Source organism: Chelmon rostratus, chromosome 5 (genome assembly GCF_017976325.1).
Source record: "Chelmon rostratus isolate fCheRos1 chromosome 5, fCheRos1.pri, whole genome shotgun sequence".
Lineage (NCBI taxonomy): Eukaryota > Metazoa > Chordata > Actinopteri > Chaetodontiformes > Chaetodontidae > Chelmon > Chelmon rostratus.
Window position 1 is genome coordinate 17109312 of NC_055662.1, and position 22628 is coordinate 17131939.

Genomic DNA, 22628 nt, shown 5'->3' on the forward strand with positions numbered 1-22628 from the left:
GGCATTAACATCTTGCATGTTTGAGTGTAAAGGAAAAGTTTGGAGCAGAGCTTCAAAAACAACACTTCAATGGAATTAATTTCCAGGTTCTGATTGGTTTATCTCTATCTCTAACTGCTTCGGTCTCTGGCTCCTGCTGCTATTGGCTAGCCCTCTCTCTTTCCCCGATTGGCTCAGCGGCTGATTGCATTCAGCCACAGGCGTCTGATTGGTGGAATATCAGCCTAGGAATTGCTGTGATTTGCCCTCGGTTGCGAGTTTGCCAGTCGGGAGTGTTTTCTAAGTACTGCAGCTGCTTTGGAGACAGGGTGAAAGCGAGTGTGTGTTTGAACGGAGGTTGATTTGCTTGAGTGGGTGCATGAGGTGGGTTAGGTGTGTAGTTAGCAACTAAAAGGCCATATGGCTGATGACACATATACACACACACCTGATTGCTGCCTCACACCTGCTGCACTGTGTATGGTTGAGTAAGATCCAGATCAAAGGAAACAAGCCCCCGGGGACTTGTATGTGCGTGCATTTATGCGTGTGTGTGTTTCAAGAGACATTCACTGCTTCTGAATCAATGCCAACAAAGAGGATTTGTATTTGAATGAGAGACGACTCATGTCTGGCTTTGCTAAGATAGAGAGCTGAAAGGGTATGGCACGAACTCTCTGTGCTGCAGACTGCGCACACACACGCACACTTAATATAGACCACAGCACACTTACCTTGACAGGAACAGGAGGAGGATGGCAGTATGGGAGGAAAGTGGCAGGAGGGAGTGAAATTGCAAACTGCACTGTGTGTTGTGTGGGGGTATTGTTCACTTTAAAGTGTGTTGGAGATAGTGTGAAAAGGAGCCATGTGCGCTGAAGAAAGAAAGAAAAATCAGGGTTTATCATCATCTTAAATCAGGCAGTGGATCTCGGCATTATGACCTCATTAATAAGGCTGGAGATACCCTTTAATTTGCTGTAGGAATTACAGTTCCCTTACGTTGATACACACACCCACCCACCAACCTACACACAAACGCATTCGTGCGCAATCAAAGGCTGGGTTCTTTCGCTTCGCCCACAGAGGCAACAAAGTCCGTCTTTGTCACTTTCCGAGTCAGACGTCAGCGAGAGTTTGCCTTGCTCTGGGGCTGTGGATAAAGCTTGCCCACACGGAGCCCCCATGCACATCTGCATTTTGTTATGACCACCCACACGCACTTCTGCGCACAGTACAACGTACTGTACAAGAAATTATTAAAGGCGAACAGCAGATGCAGAACTTCCTAATTCCTCCTCCTCGTGAACACACAGCACATGCAGGCATGTGTGCAAAGGGCAGGCGCACGCTTTGATGCACAGAAAAGTCTCACACATTCATGCAAAAAACTGCAAAACTACAGATCCTTTTTCTCTCACCAAGAGAGAGCTTTTGTCTGTGGTCTGCGTCCATGTCTGTGAGCACACATGCATGTCTGTGTTTGTCTGCAGCGTAAACAGACTGGTTCCGTGTCGGTGTACAGTAGTTGCTGGGTAGAGTTGAGGAGTCTGCAGAAGATGTTGTGGTTGGCTAGCCCCTTTCTTTGTTTCATAAACTGTCTGTCTGGCAGTCTGTTGTTAGAACAGGGACAAAGGAGCCACTTTAGATGCAGACTAGGCTCAAGGAAGAAAAGGTTTGTCTGAGAAAAATGAATGTTTTCTAACTATGTCAGTGTGCTTTATGCTATAATGTTTTCTTCCACTTTATTTGTCTCACTCCTACAGATGCCATCCAACATGCTGGACCGGGGCTCAATCTCTCTGTCAGCCACCAGCTTTACTCCAGTATTACATTTAACTGTCCATGTTGCTGCTTTGGATGAACTGTCGCTCAATTACTACATCCCTGTTTTCCAGTGATTAGGCAAACATGATTGCACTCACATGCTTTGTGGGTTGTCCTGGAACAAAAAGGAAAAAAAATCATGGATTACTGATTAGATTCCCTCTCTCCTGCCCTGAGGGCAGATTCATCTGAGGAGCTGGCTGCGGATTTAAGACAGAGGGAACAAAGGACTGACAGGGACGACAGAAAAGAAGCTTTTTTAAGGAAATAAACAGTAAAAGACACACTCAGATACAGATGAACTCACTCACACACAATGAAACTACTGTTTACTTGCTGCAGCTGCATCCTGTGTGGCAGGTAACAGACATGCACATACTCACACACACAGAAACACAGACCACACTTACACTCTTTTCAATCTTTACACCTCTGCAAATAGAGGAAAGTGTTTGCAGCTCTCTGGTGCCATTAAACAATGACAAAAATCTTAAAGAGAAAAAGAGAAAACACTTAATGCAACTTACATAAAACTATAAAAAACTCAGAACGAATTGTAGGAAACGTGCAGGAAAATCGTAGCATCTATGTGTTTCTTGCATCAGTCCACATATAGCTTGAATTTAGCTTGTGTTCTAGTATGTGTGAAATTACCATATTTTATTATCGTCGAGAGTGATAAAGTGACTGTTAACTGGAACTGCAATGAGATCCTGACGGTAAACGGACCTAAAACAGGTGACAGAACCAGCAATCAGCCTCTGTCATAACATTAACAGCTGTATAAGTAAAATGTACACATGAGCACATGTACCCTCATGTGCGCAAACACAAAAACACACACTCAGGATACTACTTTTGGAGTGTCGGTTGCTCATACACAAAAACACGCATGGCCTCTAGACGACCCCGAGACCGAGAAATGAAAATGATGAAAACTGTGTCTGTCATATTGACAAAAAGAAGAGCATTCTTTATGAGCGCTTTCAGCATTTATCACGAACAAACCTGGCACACACTCAAACTCTCAGGCAGATGCACGCACATACACTCCTCACAGCCCTTCATCGGGAGATTAGACTGTTGATTTTTAATTGGCTTAGCAGCGTGTGCTTATTTGATCCTGGTATTATTGCCCAGTGTGTTTTCTTCCTTGAGTGAGCTGATTAAAAAATCTCCCCCTGTCAACACGCTGCCGGATAGATACCACTGTTTGATTAATTCACACACACAAACACACATGTCATAATCCCCGCCCTCCCATTGGCTGCTGTGGGAGCCCTGTTTCCAAAGCAACATTGGAATGCCGGGTGTGTGGCCCCGCCCCTTTCAGGAAGGAACCGCATGTAAACAAACCCGGCATGTGCAGCACTGGGTGCTCCGTCTGATTCTGTGGTAAACAGAGTGTGACTGGGTGCAGGCAGGTTGAGGCTGACCTCTAGGATTACATGTTTTTCTGTCGCCTGACTCTGCAGGCCTGGACATGTTGTTTGTGTCTGACTTCATGGCACGGAATCGAATCGGAACCAAAATTTGCACATAGAGAAAATACACATGAAAACAGGCGATGAAAATGTGTGTTAAACTGTATATTTGTATCTGTGCTTGGAAGCCAGAAGGTGTGCTGCAAGTCACCAACAGTCCCGCATCGGTGTGGGAAGCAGGTGCAGGTGCATCATGCACAACAACAGGGTCAGTGACCTGTCCTCCAGCGTCACATCTTTCCCCTGCACAAGTCATTTTTACGGGATGTGCAGCCCTTTGTGCTGCTCTGTGTGTTTACTTCTGCAGCCAAGATAGCACAGTATGGCCTTTCCTCCACAGGCCAGCAGCTAAAGGTAACCACAGTTCAGGAGGATTTAGCACTGAGCGGTGCATAACAGCTCAGACATTTCACTATGGTATGGCCTGAGCGGCTGGACCAAGTCCTCCTCTGTGAGTGGAAACAGAAGGGGGAAGAATAACAAGGTTATTAAAGAACACAACAGCAGATAAACAGATTCATAACAGTGATCAAAATACCCACACGCAGAGACACCTATCCCATTGAGCAAGAGCTCCCTACGACCAATCAAATTTCTGTTACCAACAGCAACAACCCGTGTTTATGCCTGCCTCTAGCTAATCCTGCCTTCTGATTGGCTGGTGCCCGGACCTTGGAGCGCAGCCCCTTCTTCCCCTCCCCCGTTCTCCCTCTGCCTGTCCCTCCATCCCTGCAGATTAAGTAACACCGGCAAAACAAAAAGAGCTTATTTTTGTTTTTCATCAATGACAGTGCACCCACACAAACACAGGGCTTGTTTAGATGCAAAGGTATCTGCTGCATGGTGGCAGAGAGAGATGTAGAGGTGCAGAGACAGGAGAGAGGGAGAGGAGGCGGGATAAACTGAACCACTGTTGCCATGCACCCTCAGTGTGTTACTAGGTTAAGTATGGTATGTTGCTATGAAAAAAAGCCAAGTGCAAGGAAGAGGGGCAATTGCATCATTCCCTTGAAAAGTCCTTGAAAAACATGTCTCCCTCTTTTTGTACCCTGTGCAAAATTCTAATTGCACTTTCAAATCATCCTCTGGGAGGAATTTCAAATTGAAATGCTGCACATGGTGCTGCAGTGTGCAAACTTAGAAATGTTGTCTCGTGCATGGAAGAGCCTCAAACTCTCCACAGTGATTTTGCTCATGACTTTAGCTCATTGTTCCTGGCTGATGTGTCCATCAGCTGTGCTAATTCTCATTGTTGCTTGTTGCTGCTGGCAGTTTTAATCTGTCAGTGCCTGTTCAGAGGCTGCTGTCGGAGTGGCGGCAGCATGAGATAAGATATGTTGCCAAGAACATGGTCAGTCAGTCCGGATCCTGATGTTATTATGCAATACCTTAGTGGTTCAAGGAGTATGTTTTTAGCTCATAACAAAACATGTTAGACCCACACAGGAAAACTGAAAACATGTTGTGGTCAATGTAATATGTAACCCTGTCACAAAGGTTATCACATGCCTTCGTCGTGGTGTGTACTTATATAACGTGTGTGTGTGTGCATGTGCGCAGTTTGAGATTCATAATCTACCGTTACACATTTACATGCACGCACACACTCTTTCAAAGAAAATCAACTTGTTTGTGTCTGTGCACGAGCTCCTGCATCATCATTCCCCTAATAACCCTGACCTGTAATCGAGTGACGACACAGCGCAGGCAAACAAGGCCATCGCCAGGGATCCTCCTCTCCCCCTTTCCTTTACTTCTCTATCTGTTCCTTCGTCACCTGACATCTTCCCTCACTCGTTGTCTCTTGTTCTCCCTGTGTCAAGGCAGGCCATGTCCCCAACTGACTGCTCAACCTCTCTCAAGGTTTCTAATTAGCATGTGCGCTGAAAGCAGAGAGACAGTCTGGCAGTCTCCCTGTTTGCTCTGTGCTAGTGCTCTCTCTCTCTGTGTATCTCTCTCTCTATCTGTTTCTGTCACCCTCTCTCTAAAAAAAATGTCATGCTGCCTTGACACCTTTCCACTGTGAATGTCCCTAAAAGCAAGAACATGGAGCTTGTTACTTGTATTGCCATGTTTTTCTTTCTTTCTTTGTACTGTTTGTTTCAGGCTTGCACAGAGTCATGAAAAAAACAATGAATGCTCAGCAGACAGTGTGTTCCTGTTTCTCTCCTTGTTTCTGTGTGTGTGTGTGTCTGCGGCACATGTGTTTATGCTCCAGCGCTGCTCTTGACTTCCCCATGAGTAAGAATGAGTGCTGCTATTTCAGATACTACTTTGTTTAGCCTGCAACAGTCTTACACATCAGCGTGATGGAATTTGGAATTTACGCCATCCATGCTATGTGTCTATCTCTTTCTACGCTCTTTCTATCTATCCTTCAATCAGCCCGGTCATCCAGTTTGCCGCCTCCGTCTGCACGCCAGGACAGAGCAGAGACTCTATTATCAGATGAGCAAATATCTTGCAACTTCCCTACATTTTGTTGGTGTGTGTGTATGTCTGTCTGTATCTCCACCCGTTCTCCAGGCTGCACTACTATGGTCATGCCTTCCGGCCCGCTGCTCTACATGAGGATTGCAGGCTATGAGAGGGAATTCCTGGCACGGCTTTGAGTACATGTGCTTCTGGAAGGATAAGCTCAGCTATGTCAGTAATGTGTCAGCCCCGCCGAGGTTGCAGGCTGCTCCCCATATTTGGCAAATCAGTTAGCATTGCCCCACCTCAGCCAGACTTGCAGCCACAGCAAACCAGAAAATATGAACAGAATCCAAAGGCAGACTGGCTCTGAGAAAAAAAGCATGGGTGAGGAATGTGATGCATTCATTTAATAATGTAGACTTTGGTGAATGACAACTCACTTGGAGGCCTACTTTTAAGATGTTTGGCTCGTTTTCTACTATCATTTTCTTCCCTCTTCTGTTCTTTACTGTGCCAGGACAAACCAGGTGAGACTGTAAGACTCTGAGGCTCTCTGAGCTGTTTCAGTTGTCCTGAAATAGCCTTTGCCTTTTACAGTCATCTCATTACAGCTCATGTAAAGAGGCAAGCCCAAAGGCTGTGCCTCATTTGCATCATATCGCTCTTTGTGGACGCTTCTTGTTGACTCATCTCAGGGTGTTTCTTGTTTTAAAGTATTTTGCATGTTTGAGGCGAGATCAAATGAGAAATCTGGCACTGGGACCATGTGATCAAACTTTAGCCTGCTGAGGTTCATATGAGGTCACTGCTATCATGGCTAATATACTATTTTTGATAACCCCACTGACCAGAGTTTCATTACATTAAGGCAATAAGGGCACACACATAATCGTGTTTGTGCGGCTGATACAGATATTGCGCTCGGAAATCACACAATTCATCCAGTCAGTCCATTCAGTTGCTACAGAACAAACACCCTGATGCAATCCCAGGGCAATTTTGCAGATGGACCAATTTGAAAACAAACATCCAAATGATTGCATCCTGCACAAATAGTGGAGGGAATTAAATCCATTCTCTCTGCCCAGCTCTTATATTACTAATATAACATATAATTGATATAATATTACTCATTATATTTAAGAAAACTGTCTCATTGGTTTTAACCGGAGAAGCAGAGAGTAGTATTTCACATTAACAGCAGTTAAGTGTGTGTCATGACCTCATCTGCAGGTGACCTGCTGTGTGTGTGTGTGTGTGTGTGTCACTGTACCCCCCGCAAGGGGACACAGTGGATCTCTAAGTGTAGGTCAGGTGTTTGTGTGTGAGTGTGTTTGTAACCTGGCCACCCTCCCCTTGGCTCACACACACACACAGCTGTTTTACTCAGATTGATTATAGGCTCTGTAGAAAGTCGACCGCGATCATTACTTCTGAACTGAGAGGTTTAAATCATGTGATCTCATCCCTCAGCGTGGTGCGGTCATCCCAGGTGCCCAGGTGTATGTGTGTGTTTGTGTGTGTGTGTGTGTGTGTGTGTGTATGCTTTAACATTTACAGCTACCTCAGCCCTAACCGCAACCACGGAACTCAAAAACCACCGTGTCAGGTCATACTGACAGACTCCTCACAGGCAGCAGCCTCAGTGTGTGTACATGTTGTTGTACAGGAATCACCTTGGCCACCGCAGCGATGAGAAATTCCCTGCCCCGTAAATGTGAGAGCTTCTGAAAGTTGTATATTGTGCTGGCTCACCACACGGCCTCCGACGAGTGAGCTCACTGTAAGCTGAGCAACAGCAGGGGCAGAAGCAGCAAGGGTGCAGCTCATTTCTCCAGTGAGTGACACATACTTAGATTAAAGACACCCAACACCGTCCATCCATCTATCTATCTGGCTCTGCTGCCTGCCAGAGCCAGCTGGGCCTTGAGCTCATGGTACCAATTTGGCCACACGAGAGAGAGAGAGCAAGAGAGAGCTGGGTGGGGTGAGAGGGGATGTTGCCTGCCAGCTCATGGTGTAATCTCATCTTGCTGTGGTTACTGTAAGTGAGATGGAGAAGGGGAATGGGAAGAAGGGACCACAGTTCCCCATGAAAGTAATGGCTCTGGGAAGGGCGGAGTATTACTCTACCAAACTCCCTTCAGCATTTACAGTTGAACCACAAGTCTGGGAATCACATCCCAATCTGGACACACATACTGTAACATTTCTCCAGGGTTTAAATAGTCAAATTATGCGGTATTATAACACCACGGGACACATTTTGTAGACGTTACCATTACCAGTGTCAGGCTTTTTATACAAAATATTCCTGACTTTGTTGTTTCCTCATTTTCTTTTTCTGGCGGGCTTGTTCAAGTGTTTTTCCTCCAACAAAGGGAGGGTGGGGAGGGGAGAAGTGTTTGGAAATTTCAGTGAAATTGTTTAAAACAAACCTGACAGTATAAGCGAGGAGGGGGGCATCTGCTTCAGTAGACCAGACAATGGACGAAAGCATTGCTCAGTTGCAAAATCGTGGACCTAAGTGACAGTGGCATTAATTCTGGGACTTTATTTCATTCATTTCAGTCTCTAAACTATAGACTAAAGTCTGATCAATATGAAGCTGTAGCAGCTTGAGTAAATGGTAAAACTTTGCATTTATATGGTGCTTTTCTAGCCTACTTTGACCACTTGAAGCTCTTTACAACACATGCCACATTCACGCACAGCATCAGGAGTAGTTCGGGGTTCAGTAACTTGCCCAAGGACCCCTCGACATGCAGACTGGAGGAGCTAGTAGCCAAGAATCGAACCACCAACCCTCTGATTGGTGGACAACCTCCTGAGCCACAGTCGCCCTGGTAGTCACGTTGTCACAGTGATGATTACTTTGTCTTTTTGAATAAATGGTGGATTTTGTCACCTCTGGGCAGAGCCAGCCTGCTTGCCTCTGTTACCAGTCTGTATGCTTAGATTAGATAATTGGCTGCAGGGTTCGTCTATTGACAGATATGAGTGTGATATCAGCCCTTTCATCTCTGCTGTGAATGAAAGTTATTTCCCAAATTGCTGGGCATTCCCTTGAAGAAGGTAAGTCATCATTTGAATACCCTTTAATCATCTTAAGTACTTTTTGTGTCTGTAGTCGAAGATCAATCAGGTATAAACTGGATATTTTGTTCTGGGGTTGTGGTCAGTGTGAAACAAAGCACCAGCACTTCAAGAAAACAGTCTGGAGAGCACCCTGGAGTAAACTACCGCTTGATGTTTACCATCTTTTTGTGCCACAGTTGAAAACACTAATGTTTCTAAGTCAGAGCACACATCTGTCTGGTCTTGCTCCCTCCCTTTCAGTCTATCATAGATCTCTGGCTCAGACCTCATGCAGACAGTCGGGCTGCCTCGACAGTCTGGAGAGTTGCTCCAGGCTTTGGCACCACAGCCAACACGGAGAGAAGATGTTTGTTAACTTCGTACAAATAGCAGCAGAGGCAAGAGGCAGCCCTTCCCACTTGTCTTTTTTGTTTTCTGCTGGCCCATATACACCTGAAGCCAAAAGGAACACAGCGTGAAAAACAGCCATGTTGTTTTGTAGTCTTGCACAGGGCTTGCATGAGTTGATGCTACAGAAATTAGAGCTGAGATGTGAGACTGAGGGATGCAGCCGTGGAGAGCACAAAGTAAAACATGATCTATTTGAAGACCACCAATCTATCTATCTATCTATCTATCTATCTATCTATCTATCTATCTATCTCTCTCTCTCTATATATATATATATATATACAAAGTAGGTCAAGGATTTAGTTGATAATACACTTAATTGTAACTGCCATACACTTAGCCAACGCTACTTTGTTTACTCAGAACAAATAACAAAATGGTCAGCATTTATATTCTTGAGAAAATGGGTCTTATCTAGGGCATTAAATATTGCCTTTTTCCAAAAACAGGTCAAGATTAGACACGATTGCCTCTGCTTTTGTCGCTGGTAGTGGGTTTTTTTTTCATGGTAGAAAAGAGAAAAGGCTGCCCGGAGAAAGCTGACCTGCATTGACAAAAATCCCTGAATGTTTTGGGTGCTTTTAAAAACATGTGCAAAATAGAAATAATGACCATAATATAAAAAAAAAAACTCTTCTCTTTTCTATCTGAATTTTTTGTCCCAGTCTATCCTCTGAGTTAGCTGGGACTTTCATAGGTAATTCTGACAAGATATTATTGAGTATACCAACCACAGACAAACAGTCATCACAAGCCACAATGGTCTTCACATCAGTGTCTCACAACACCCTTTAAATGCAATCTCGCTATAGTTTTGAGAGTGCAGGTAAGAAAATGACTAGTTTGTCAGCATTTATGATAATTTATTTGTGTCTCACATATGCCTTCCAGTGCAGTAATGCCCATGGAAAGTCCCTTTATTGCTTCTCTACAACTTGTTTTCTGTAGTTCTTTCTGAGTAAAGCTTCCTCTGTTCTTAGAACACTGACAATTACTTGCCATCAATCATTCAGCAGAGAGGAGCTGCCTCCTTTGCTGGTGTGTGGTTGCGAGCGCATAGTGTGTGAGCGTGCACATACGGTGTCCGCTCATGCTTGCGTGCACCCGTGCGTCCAGACGTGCACGCATGTCTATGCCGGCGGTTTGGCCGGAGGCAGAGGTGTTGCAGAGAAAAGCGAGGTGAGTTCCTTTGAAACCTGCTATCTCTTTGATGTGGGCCACCCTTTACTGACAGCTTCAGCTCACACCTGACCACAACACACTCACACACTTTCCCTTACCTGCCACTGATGATCTGTCTGACCCCCATCCTGCTACAGCTCAGCTCCAATTCCAGTCCATTTTCTATGGTATGATTGCATGTGTGTGTGTGCATGTGTGTACAGGAATACAAAATGCAAAACTTTCATCACTTTCCCCATGTGTGTTGCCTAATGGCTTGCATGAATTTTGTAAGCCATTGCAGGATTTATTAACCTGGACTTCCACACATTTATATGCAACAGTGCAGATTTCCCAACTGTGCATCTCTGATATATAGAGTTTAACCTCAGTGCTCTACAGCAGAGCATAGTTGGATTATTAATTGCATGCAGTGTCCCATTTCCACTTGGATGCACAAAACTTCAAACTTAACGGACTACTCACTGACATAAATACCTCTCTAGCCTCAGCTGCCTGTGCACAGAAAACAAAAGAAAGCTCCTTCCCTGCAAGCCCCCCGGCCTCGGCCTCGATTCTGGCTGCAGCGATTGTGCAAGCTGTCGCACAAGGCAGCTGGTCTACGAGCAGGAAAGTATCAGTGCCTGGAAAGAGCACATGTCACAAGTATCATTATGTTGCAACTACTCCACTCTCTCTTAATCCCTCACTCACAACCACCCAGCTTTTCATCTACCACCTACACGTTTCTTTTTCTTCTCTTTTCCTCGGTAGCTGATGTCATGCAACACTTCCTGATACTTCTATATCTGTGCAATCTGCTGTAATTTCCCACACTCTGCTGCAACTTCTCTAACCTAAGGCTTGGCGAGTGCCGGCGGTCTGCGAAGCTTACTGCGGGGAAAAGAGAAATGACATTTCTGACAAAGGAGGAGGAGTTTGATTTCAAACGTTTATTCACAAAGCATTAAAAATGAGTACAGTTCAGATGAATATTGCATTGCTTTGTCTGCATATTTGAAAAGTAAAAATAATAGTCCATGAATAAGTGTCACAGGTGCAGACACAGCTCAAATCAGGATTTGCAAGCAAAGTCTGTGCTTATTCCAAGAACTTCCTGATAGCTGCGCTAGGAAAAAAAAAAAAGTCCACTTAGACATTTTCAGACACCCTCTTCCAGACTTCTACATCTTCCTTGATCCTTTCTGATGCGATTCAGTCCAGCCTCCCCACTTTCATATGTCCATTTCCTGCACAGTCTCCATCTCTGTGACCCTCTCTGCTCAGTTCCCCACTGCCTTTTATCTAGGGCAATAACTGGGCCAAAACTTAGCATCTGTTCATGCACTATGCAGCGCAGTCCAAAATCCTTCTCAGTGTCCATCAGGCTTTCTGTCCACTCCACCTACACCCGACCTCTGAACTCGAACCCTTCCTCAGGGTAATCCAGAACCAACGTGCTGACCCAGAATGCACCGGAAGGTCGTGCAGGGGGGGGGGGGTTACAGCCATAGCCTCTTAATCCAGACATGTGAGGCAGAAAGGCTTTTGACACCCCCATCTGAAGCTCAGCTCCTTTACTTTCTTTTCATCATCTTCATCATCATGAAGCATCGTTGGTGGAGAGTCACTTCAGCGCTCTGGGAGTGTGATAGTGGGCACCCAGTCGTACATGCTGCGGCTCTCCTCGCAGAACAGACTCAGTTTATCCAGAGCAGGGTCTTTCCATGGGTTTGCACTGGGGCTCTGAAATAAAAAGGAATGACATGTTTAGAGTCAGAGCACTTGCCACAGCTACAGAGCATGCAGACATGTGGGAACTGGGTAGCGTGTGCAGAGGATTCAGACAGAGGAGTGATGCATGCATGATTCACTGGCTGAGTGGGTGCTCCCGGGGACGTACCGTGACAAGAATGCAGTGCGCGTCCTTAGGCTCGCCGGTCTCGTCTGCACCCACGAGGTCGGCCAGACGCTCGATGTCATTGATGCGCACCACGTTGATGTCGTTGTCGAAGCAGAAAGCCTGGATGAGGGTGAAGTGGATCTGAAGAGCGATGTCACACTCGTACTCCTCATCGGTGGCGAGGACGCAGAACGCCACGCTGTCTGGGTCACTGTGGAACAGACACGAAAGGCGGTCAGAACATATTCTCTCACGCGTATGCTTTTTTTTAAAAAGGCAACTGTAGTTAAACGTTAGATTAATTATAATACTTACACATTCATGACTTTAGCAGATTCATAAACTCCGACTGTCAGGTAGTCCTGCTTCTTAGCAGCGACCAGCAGCTCCTCCAGGGCTGCGCCTGCACTTTGCACCCTTTTCAAAGAAAAACACGCATCATCAGGTCACCGGGCACATTTCAGTTCACAGCAGTTGTACAGCATTAACCCAACAGCTTGAATAATGTCGAATCCGCTCGTGAAATATTTACCTATCTGCGTTTTCCATTGTGTTGTCTTGTCCGCGGATCTCTTCCAGAGTCATAGTTATAATCCAAGCGCGATCGGGATTTTGCAGTGAACAGAATCGGCTGCGTGCTTCTCCGTACGGTCTCTTGCGTTATTCTGAGCTCGGAACAGGCTGTGGGTGGATTTATAGCAGGTCAGCGTAGTTTCTCGGCAAGGGGCGGTCTTTTCCGCTCCTGCCTCCTACCATTGGCTCAGAGCAGCCGGGGGAAAGCAAAAGTCCCCGGGCAGTTACGCAGTGCGTGTTGACAACCCCACGTGGGGCAAGATTACAACCTTTCAAGAAATCCCCCCCACCCACCACCAGTTCTTACTTACCTTGTCAACATCCAGCATCACCACAATGAACACAAACTAAAAGTCCTGTTTACGATGGACTTTCGCAGTGACTGTACAACCGACGCGACAAAGCTTGAACCCACTGTGGCTTCAACCGGCCACCTAAATGCCACACAGTAAATAATATTTTGGCATGTGCTGACACTGACCTACATTTATAACGCGGACATGTAAACCGAATGACAGTACGCGCTTCTGAGGAATAAACAGATGCATGTGAAATCATTTTCAGCATCCTGTTTTTCGGATGCTGATCTGTCCTCTGATTGGTCACAGGTGGAGGTCATAGTTTATTCACCGTGTTATTTACCACTTCATCAGTGAGTACCAGGAAGCCTGCCTTGTGTTTTCTAGGTTATATAATTGTCATGCAACAAGCGGTGTTTTCTCAAGGCAGTTATAAAACCAGTGGGCATGGCGGCCTGCATCCCTACAGGTGACAATGGAACCGAGCGCGCGGATCCGTTTAAGGAAAACTGTGGCTGAAACAGCAGTGGAACCGGTAATGAAATGAATATCTATTCCATGATCGACTCCGGAACAATCTTCTAAGAAGTGGACTTCCCCAGCGTGGGGAATCACTGCTGCGTTAAATATAGCGCGTCCAAACTTTCCCTGAAGTCTGCCTGTGCCCTCGATAAACAGCTTGCTGAAGGCACACCTGCGTGCGCGTGCGGCCGATCAACCTGTTACCCAAGGTGCTGCTGTGTTCACGGTCTTCCCGGTAGTTACAGATCTGTCCCGGCGAGCGAGATCTGAAAGCCTGCCCTGACCCAAATACTGCGAGACTTTCTTGACGGCGTTTTTTCGGAGGGGCGGCCAGGACAGCTTGTGGCCGGCACACGCCAGTTTTTTTTTTTTTTTTTTGTTGCTCCCTCATTGAAAAGGAAGCTTATAATTGCCAGGCTGACTTGACGCGTGTCGCTTAAAAAAGGCGACTCTGTGTCACAACAATAATCACGTCCTCCACCTGCCCCCGGCCCTTTCATGGGGCTTGGGGGGATGTGAGCGTGTGTGTGCGTGTGTCCCGCATGCGCCCCGCACTCTTAATTGCCCCCCTCCTTCATTCAGTGCAGATGCCCAACAGATGCGCGTGGGCCCCTCACTCCCGCAAAGCGCCACGTGCTTTGCAGGAGTGTTTTCAGGCCAATTTATCTCATCAGCATGTTTACATTCAACATCGTTCGCGTTTCAGACAGATGCCGAAGGCTGTGCAGGTTTTCTTGTCTAAACTAAACGACAATAAGCATCCATTTGGAGCAGGCACGCGCATGAGTAAGTCAGGCAAATTCTAAAACCTCAAAGGCAATCATGCAGAAAATGTGCAGCCCCTAACAGACATTAATACCACAAAATAGCGATACAATTACCACTGGGCCCAATTACAGGAATAATGCACTTACTTATTCACTTGTAAATGATGAGTCAAACAGGCTGATAATACACTCTGACATTTGTTTGAATGCAAAGGACGGTGCCTGCATGATAAGTTGATGACCTTTAACCTAATCAACAGCGTCTACAGAGCTGCCCTGCACACAGCAGAGCGCTCAGTGTCACACATGTGGGCCGACATCGCCCTCTGGTGGTCATTCAGAGAGACTGACCTTTGCCCTTTGCGCGACTAGCCTCGACATGTTGAATAAGCTCATGACTCATGATTCCAGCCTTACGCTTGTGACTCACCAGCCAGTCCCTCTGTTGTTATTCCCCGACAGCTGAGGTTACGTCTAAAGTCAGACAAGTGTTGTTTTGCAGCCGTGGGCCATGGATGTGACCAGGGGAATACAAAACCAGACAGAAATTTGTTTATGAGAAAAGCAGCAAATCTGCTGTTTGAACTGAATTTAAAGCCCACACCTATTGAGAAATCCTGCATCATCACAATGTCCCTGTAGGATCCACACAGGTGCACTTACGTGTCTTTCATGTTAGTAAATCTAAACGCACTCTCTGACACGCTGGACAGATAAACAGCATTAAATAATCTTTTTATATCTGGAAGCTGTTGGAATTTTGTGGCTTTTATAACTCTGATTGCAGTCAGCAGTTTGGCTAAGAGGATGGGGGAAATCCCAGACTGGCTGTGAAAATCCCAATGCAGGATAAATTAGAAACAGTCACCCTACATGACCTTGTGCAAAGCACCTAACTCCCACAAACTGTAGCTGTTAAAAGCTGTGACAAACACTTCCAGATTGGGGTGGCAGCTCCTGAACGCTAATTCATCTGTGAAAAAAGGCTCTGCTGGATGGTTAAAGAAGACTTTTTATGTAAAGATTAGGGAAACTAATACAAACACACAAAACTTCTGGCCAATTGCATCTTTTGTAATGTTTCCCTTCAATGTAGGTCAACAGCCTCAAATTGAAAGATGCTCAAGGAAAAACTCTGAGTCATTCTGATTTATAAAAAGTTTATTATCATAGAGGTCCAGACATGTCTTATACATAAAGAGTTCAAATGTACAGAAGAGCTACAATCATTTAAGCCTATTTACATTCCCTTCTTGGACTACGTCAAATGTCAGTGCATTTGTTCAACATCATCAACATTTAAAATCTCACTGACGGTCGATTATAACAAAAAGCAGTTCCATTACCATTTAGATTTTATTTATTACTAACAGTAACATAAGAAATACACAAAAGATAACAAAAATGCCTCACTGACAAAACAGGTCATTACATTTTTGAGTATATTTTACTGCGACACGGTTTAAGGAGCAAATAATCAAACCCCTTATTCAGTGCACACTGGTGCGTCGGTAGTTCAGACAAGTTAAGAAAGGTAAGGACTGTCCCATGAAGTCTAAAAAGAGGAGACAGAGGGGTAGACTGGGGTTGGCAATCAATGAAAAAGTCAGGGGTTAATTGTTCGGCTCTATATTTTGCAGACATTTTTTCTTGCTTTACTGTACAACGTAAAAACGAAGCATTCCAAAATTAAAAGGAGCATGGATACCCTTGTTACAAGGGAAATACTAACAAACTTTACAAGTCTTCTAAATGGCCAAATGTCCTGCAATGGCTTAAGCATTACGGTGGTCAACCACTTTGATCAAGCTTAATGAGAAACAAGCAGCCTATCTTCTACTATGCAGTGGAGCTCTCTGGCTAGTTTGCCGTGGACTACTTCTTTTCACAATAATTTACTATGGCAGAGTCTTCAATGAGCAGCTTATGTGAACATCTAGTTCTGCTGGAGGTGAACAGATAGACTGGAGTCAGACAAAGCTCTCCCAATTATTTTAGCACTAAATAATCAAGTAATACTCCTCTTGGAGTAATGTAGTTCATTAGAAATTTTCCAGTGCCGGGGCCCACAAATTTCAGTCATTAGCACCACTTTGTTCGATAAGGTGAGAGCCCGCAGTGCTAAGGAGCATGTGGCCTCCAGCAATGCAATCATGTGTATTATCACTGTGGTGTCCCACTATTTAGGTAGTTTACACCGCAGGAATATGGAAATCTCTCTCCAGTTCTTTATGCCCGCTGGAACAAGGAAATTAGAACAAAGTGCAAATAAAGTAACAGTAGTACATCAGAGGGCTGTTAGAGGGGAAAAGAAGGGACAGACAGACTGATCATATATCTTGATAATCACTGGATAATCAGTTCCTCCTTGTTTAGGTTTAAGCTTCCCTCTGCAACCTAAAACAATGGGAATATGGCTCCCTCTGCTGGTTATACTGATCAACATCTCCATACTACATCTCATCTGAGCGGTGCTGCTGTAATATGACAGACGGGGGGTTCCGGTCTATCCAGTTATCCTTGGATCCTGTGACCTCATACGCCACAGCAGACGCCACTGCAGCATCAATGGATCCTTCCTTTAAGGCCCCTACCCCGCCAGGAGGCCCCGGTGCCATCTCTGCAGCCTGAGCGGGACTGGGGAAGTCTGCCGAGGAGTTGCTGTTGACTCCCGTTTCCGAGTCTGGCTGCTCCACCCTCTGGTAGTCGGGGGTGTGATTCTTCTGGCCGCCGGCGAAGATGGCTTTAACGTTCTCCACCTCTACTTGGGGCATCAGGTGGAACTCCTCCTCTTCATGCTCAGGGTAGGATATGGCATCAGTGCTCTCTGGTGGCACTGAGCGCAGGGTCCGGGAGATGACTGCAATAATGAAGGACAAACGGAAGCTGAGCCAACAAAGCCGAGTTGATAAAAAAAAAAAAGAAATTCCAGAAAACTGACAACTAAGATACAATAAAAAAAAAAAAAAAAACAGCGGTCCAGGAAGCTTTTCACAAGGATATTAAGGTGTTGTGATGCAGTCTGCTAGTACATGAGCAGACATGCTAAACCAACATATGTGTATCAAAAAGACACGGCAAGAAAGGCTGAAATATAACAGAGAGACTTTTTTTTTTCTAGTAACTTACTGGAAGAGGGTGTGTACAGTTCCTTCTGTTCTGTGTTTCTGCCAAATGGATTGACTGACGGGAAGATGATGAGGCAGAAAGAGAGCAGGAACACCTGGAGGATAAAGCCAAGGAGAGAGTGAGGATAAAATACTGCAGCATGACAAAGACCTTGCCACTCGACCTGAGAAGAATAATCCAGAGAGAAAAAGAAGTCAGTGAACAGATTTACCATAACACAAGTGCTGGTTGTGCTCGCCTTCATGGTCGACATCTTCAGCATTGCCTGGAGTTTCCTCAGCTGCTCTATCAAGGACCTGTGAGAACGAAGGGAACAGATTTACTGTGACAGCTGTCAGCAGATTCAGACACACTTTCACGATGCATGTTATAACGTAGGAGCGCAGATGCGATATGTCAGAGCTCTTACATGTTCTGTTTCTGAAGCATCTGGACTTTCTTCTGTAGTTCCAGGTTGTGTGCAGTGCAGATGGCAACCCTGCGATAGACATTCGGGAGTTAGCATATTTGTCTATATGTGCATAAGAGTATTTGACCAACCACAAAAACACATAAAATAAATCACTGCTGGTATGACTAGTCACAGAAAACTAAGGAGGCACTATTGTTGCTCAGTTCTTTAGATCTGTGTCCACCAAAGTGTTTTTTCCTGAGGTCAGCGTATTTTTTCAATTGTTTGCAATGGGAGTGTATTTACAGTATGGTACAAACGTCAGCGGCGTGCTTAGCTTCTATTCTGCGCTGAGCGTTAGGCATTTGTTTCTGGTTGACGAGAGTTCAAAAACGTTCAGCTTTGGGTAAAATGCTGCACTCGTCACTTTTCATCCAGTCATCCAAACACAGCGGAGGAGGGGCGGGACAAATAGAGCAACACTTCAAACCGCTGAAGTACTCCTTAAACCGGGCTCCATCCAGCTTCAGCTCCTGAACCAAATGACTGTGCTCACCGATACTGTTACTTCCACAGATGTTCAACCAAAACTAACCGGTGTTCCAGCTGAAAAAGGCTTTGGTGGACACAGTCCTTAAATCCTCCCTGCAGTGTGTGTTCTTGAGCTTGATTGAGTAACTACAACTCTTCATCTGAATAACTATCTGTTGACCGTAGCGCTGCAAAAATTAACAACGGAACTGGTCCCTGGAGTGAGTGGTTACACAGAGTAGTGTCGAGAAAGATCGCTATCCTACAAACAGATGTAGAAATTTCTCTGTATATGTTTAAGAATTTACAAGAGAGATTTCATCTCTCATTTGTAGAAATGCTGGTCTCTTCATCTCACCTGTTTTCCAGTCCATCAACATACACCTTCTTCTTCTTGCGGCTCTCCTGAGCAGACTGCTTGTTGCGGATCTTCCTCCTGACCCTCTTTAAGGTCCTCTCCTCTGCCTGTTAAACAGAGGGGAGGCTTTCACCAGAATGTTGACATGACAGATGACGATGTGTATATAACAGCCCTGCACAGCTGTGCGGAGGGCTGTTATATACACAAGACTAAACAAATCCATTTGACTGTTTGAGGGTAAGAAAAGCAAAATACAAAATAGCTATCATACCAGGATATAATACAAAAACATTCACATATGACCAAACAATAGCAATAAAAATATTCACACCGTTCAGGATTATTGTACGATAATTGCTACGAGAATGAACAATAATTCTGTTGAGTCAGCAGCATGCTGTTTGATTATTCTCATTATTATATAAACATTTCCAACACGGCAAATGTTCTTATCCAGAGCAGCTTACAGCGCCGCTAAGCATCGTGACAAGGCTGTCAGCTCACGTAAAAAAACATTTTTCAGCATCAATTACCTTTGTGAGAGGCATGTGTGTGGGAATAGTTGCTCCCTCTTTCGACAAAAGCCGCTTCTCCTCCTCGGTGAGGATGATCTCTTTAAACTGGAACTGCAGGGAGAAAAGATGAAGATGTTCAATCACCTGTTTCATCGGCGGTTGTAAGATGGAGAAGCAGCTCGCCAATCATGTCACAAACTGATATGAAGCATACCAAACTGAAACTTTGAGTCTGACCTGGTCTGTTTTCTTTGGTTCGGCTGAATTCTGTGTCGAGTCCTCTATGGCCAAAGTGCACGGCAGCTCGCTGATGATGTCGTCCTCCTCCATTTCCTCGCTCACCAAGTCGTCTGGCACAAGAGAAATGCATTTGAAATAAACTGAATCTGTCATTCCTATCTGCTAGGTAAGCAAGTGATCCTATTAGATTATGTATGCAGAAGTCCCTCCCACAAAATCTGAAGGGATTTAAGAGGATGTCAAGGGGTTGACTGGGTAACTTATAAAGCACATAAGGCTATAGAACTCATAAATGAAAGAGAGTTCTTGGACTACACATACCGAGATCAATGAAGACATCTGTATCGAGCTTCTCCGCCCTCACACTCTGCAGGACATCCATGTCACTGTCTCTGGTCTGCACCATGGAGTAGCTGTGATCCGCCTGGACTGTCAAGGCCTCCAGGCTCTCTGTCTGCACCTCACCAGGGGCCAGGGCAGGGTCAGAGGGCACCGGGCTGGGCTGGGAGTAGCCTGGACTGGGCACAACATCACTGTCACTGCCCTGCGGACTCAGGCATCCCTGAAGGTTGTTGTTTCCAGCTCCGGTGCTGCTGTCGTCAGAAATGCCGCTGTCGCTGCCCAAGGGAGAATGAGAGGGACAGAAAGCCCCCATGTTGTCCTCTCCCTCTAACAAGCTGGACAGAAAGTCTTCAGTATCCATACCTGTCAGCATCTGGGGAGAAAAAAAAAACTGTGTTACACTACAAAATTAGCTGCTCTATGGTGTTGATGTTATTGTGTCCAAACCATGAAAATCACAATAACAGTTTGTAGTTAGTCATATAACCATGTAAACAAATGAGGGAAAGTCCACTTCAAGCAAGAGCTTCACCACCAAGGTTACATAAAGGTTGAAAAGTCACAGTAGTAGCATTTTAAGTCATCCAAAAATAAAGAGGAACAATGTGGTTAAATGTTGTGTTTGACAGCAACGTAACCAGCTTCACGAGTTCATCTTTCTTTTCTGTAAATGAAGTCTTACATCTTGTTCGGAGAGCCAGGATTCGATGAGGCCGGTCTCATCGGGAAAAAAGGGCTCAGTGGACCCGTCCTCTCTACCGTGCAACAGCAGCCCTAACAGGTCTGCTCCATCCATGTCTGGAAGGTCCTCAGTGACGGACATCTGGAGCGGCACAGCATAAAATTAGTACAATGTTGAGATGACAAAAGCATGATGTCAGATTAAACATTGGTTGAGATGTTGAAATTTTGTGATATAGCTTTAATGTTATTTATTGCTCTAAAAAGGCTCTGCACATCAACCAACTATTTATTTATATGTATTAGGACATTAATCTGGCAAAAATATGTGGCTGCCGGAGCTCTTCTCTGTTTTATAACATGCTAAATTTACAGGGATATCTTTGTATTTTGCAATGTTGATTAGACAAAACAATTTAAAAGACGACCCCTTATGAAGTTGTGATGAAAATTTAAAAAAGCACTATTTGTGATGGTGTAGTGATAACTGAACAGAGAGGTACAACAAACACCACTTAGAGGTCTGACTTCATTCATGTGGAGGCTGCAGGTGCACGTGGACACTGTTCAGACTGTGAGGAGTTCAGTGACAGTCTGACTGGGATGGGTTAATAACACGTATACTAAAGTCCCATGTAAACAGCTCAATATTGCATCATTGCCACACTCCCATCATGACCTCATCTTATACCGAGCCCCGCCCCCGCGTGCCTTTGTCACGAGATCTGAATGCAATATCAAGTGTCAAAACAAAGATTTTTAACCTTCACTTAATTCCAGAAAAGGACGATTTCTGAGATGCATACCGTGCCGAGATAAAAAGGAAAAGACATGACTTCAGTCCGGGTGCAGAGTGTCTTTATTGTCTTGCATAATAAGAGTATTGTCTTGCATTATATCCATTTCAGTCAATCGACCTAGTTAACGTTGCAGCGAACACTATGAGCACTGTGATTCATGGGATTTGGTGTTAACAGGATGATGAACTCACTGCATTATGTAGTCCGACGGCAGAAAGAAAGAAATGTCTTAGGCCAACACCGACGAGCCAACCAGCTAAGCTAGTTAATGCTATTTTAATAATCCTGTCATGATTTCTAATGTCAAGAGGGCGTGGTCCCTCGTGACATTAAACCCACTGAAAAACATTCCATAACAGTCACTGTCGACATTAATGTTCTTACCGTTTGATGACAGGAGACAAAAGACCATTCAAGTGAGTGGCTCCAGTTGTCTTCTGGTTTTTCTACTCGGCGTTTCTTCTCTACTACCGTCTACGAGCTCAGCACTTCCTCCCGCAACCACCTTCCAACGAGGCAAAAAATGCGTCATCACGTAAAGCGGACATGAAAACGTGGCCTTCTGGGGGGTTCTGGGAAATGTAGTACAGTACCCCGCTATGTACGGTGCTCATGATTGTCCTGTTTTCAAGCACTTTAAGTGGCAGCAGTAAAATACGGAAATTACAATACAAGATGAAGCTGATCTTAAATTATTATCTTTACCATTATTACCATGTACATGGGTACTGTTGTGTAATACTTTGCTGTACAACACAATAAAAAAGCAATTAATGCAATGATTGCTCACAAAATAAAATGAATGCATATTTAAAGTGTATTTAGTTTTAACCCTCTACTGCACATGCTATGGTAGATTAGATGGGAGATTGGAGTTAATAATGGGGTCTGGCAATATATCATACATTACAACAACATCTACCAAGACCTTCATGTTAAATCACATGTAAACGTCAAGGTGTCCCTTCACTTGTCTTCCTGAGAGAAGCCCCCCCCCCCCCTCTTAATCCATCATACTCACTCCTGCACCTCCTTGGGTTGTTTACAAAGATATCATAACACATTGTCATGCATTGGAATGACAAAAAAAAAATGTTGAGGGACAGGTGAGGGTCAAAAATGTTTTCTGTTGCCTGAGGGCAATGCTATGCAGTACAGGGTAAAGATTATAAAACACACACAAACACAAAAACATGACCTGCTTCATAAAAAAGAC

General features: G+C 44.9%; 2 protein-coding genes across 2 annotated transcripts; both read right to left on the bottom strand.

The window, feature by feature from the left end:
• Positions 1-11302: 11302 nt before the first annotated feature.
• On the bottom strand, positions 11303-12915 carry gadd45ga (growth arrest and DNA-damage-inducible, gamma a). Its single transcript, XM_041936986.1, has 4 exons — positions 12794-12915; positions 12577-12678; positions 12262-12472; positions 11303-12104 (listed from the first exon to the last, which is right to left on the bottom strand). The coding sequence occupies exons 1-4, from the start codon at positions 12844-12846 to the stop codon at positions 11991-11993; spliced, it is 480 nt and encodes a 159-aa protein (XP_041792920.1). The 5' UTR covers positions 12847-12915; the 3' UTR covers positions 11303-11990.
• Positions 12916-15571: 2656 nt separating this feature from the next.
• creb3l3l (cAMP responsive element binding protein 3-like 3 like) lies at positions 15572-21921 on the bottom strand. The gene is made up of 10 exons (XM_041937312.1): positions 21797-21921; positions 20614-20754; positions 19911-20304; positions 19587-19699; positions 19368-19460; positions 18832-18938; positions 17961-18029; positions 17763-17847; positions 17552-17645; positions 15572-17282 (listed from the first exon to the last, which is right to left on the bottom strand). Exons 2-10 carry the CDS (start codon positions 20752-20754, stop codon positions 16876-16878), a joined length of 1503 nt encoding a protein of 500 aa, XP_041793246.1. The 5' UTR covers positions 21797-21921; the 3' UTR covers positions 15572-16875.
• Between the last annotated feature and the right edge of the window lie 707 nt (positions 21922-22628).

Bases quoted from the DNA above. Each gene is read 5' to 3' on its own strand.
- gadd45ga (XM_041936986.1), bottom strand. From the start codon at position 12,846: ATGACTCTGGAAGAGATCCGCGGACAAGACAACACAATGGAAAACGCA. The intron at 12,679-12,793 runs GTAAATATTTCA...TTCTTTGAAAAG, and splicing joins ACAATGGAAAACGCAGATAG to GGTGCAAAGTGCAGGCGCAG. The intron at 12,105-12,261 runs GTACGTCCCCGG...TTTTTATTTCAG, and splicing joins CGCACTGCATTCTTGTCACG to AGCCCCAGTGCAAACCCATG.
- creb3l3l (XM_041937312.1), bottom strand. From the start codon at position 20,754: ATGTCCGTCACTGAGGACCTTCCAGACATGGATGGAGCAGACCTGTTA. The intron at 19,461-19,586 runs GTCAGACTCAAA...TTCTCCCTGCAG, and splicing joins AACCAAAGAAAACAGACCAG to TTCCAGTTTAAAGAGATCAT. The intron at 17,283-17,551 runs GTAAGTTACTAG...TCATTATTGCAG, and splicing joins ACTGTACACACCCTCTTCCA to TCATCTCCCGGACCCTGCGC.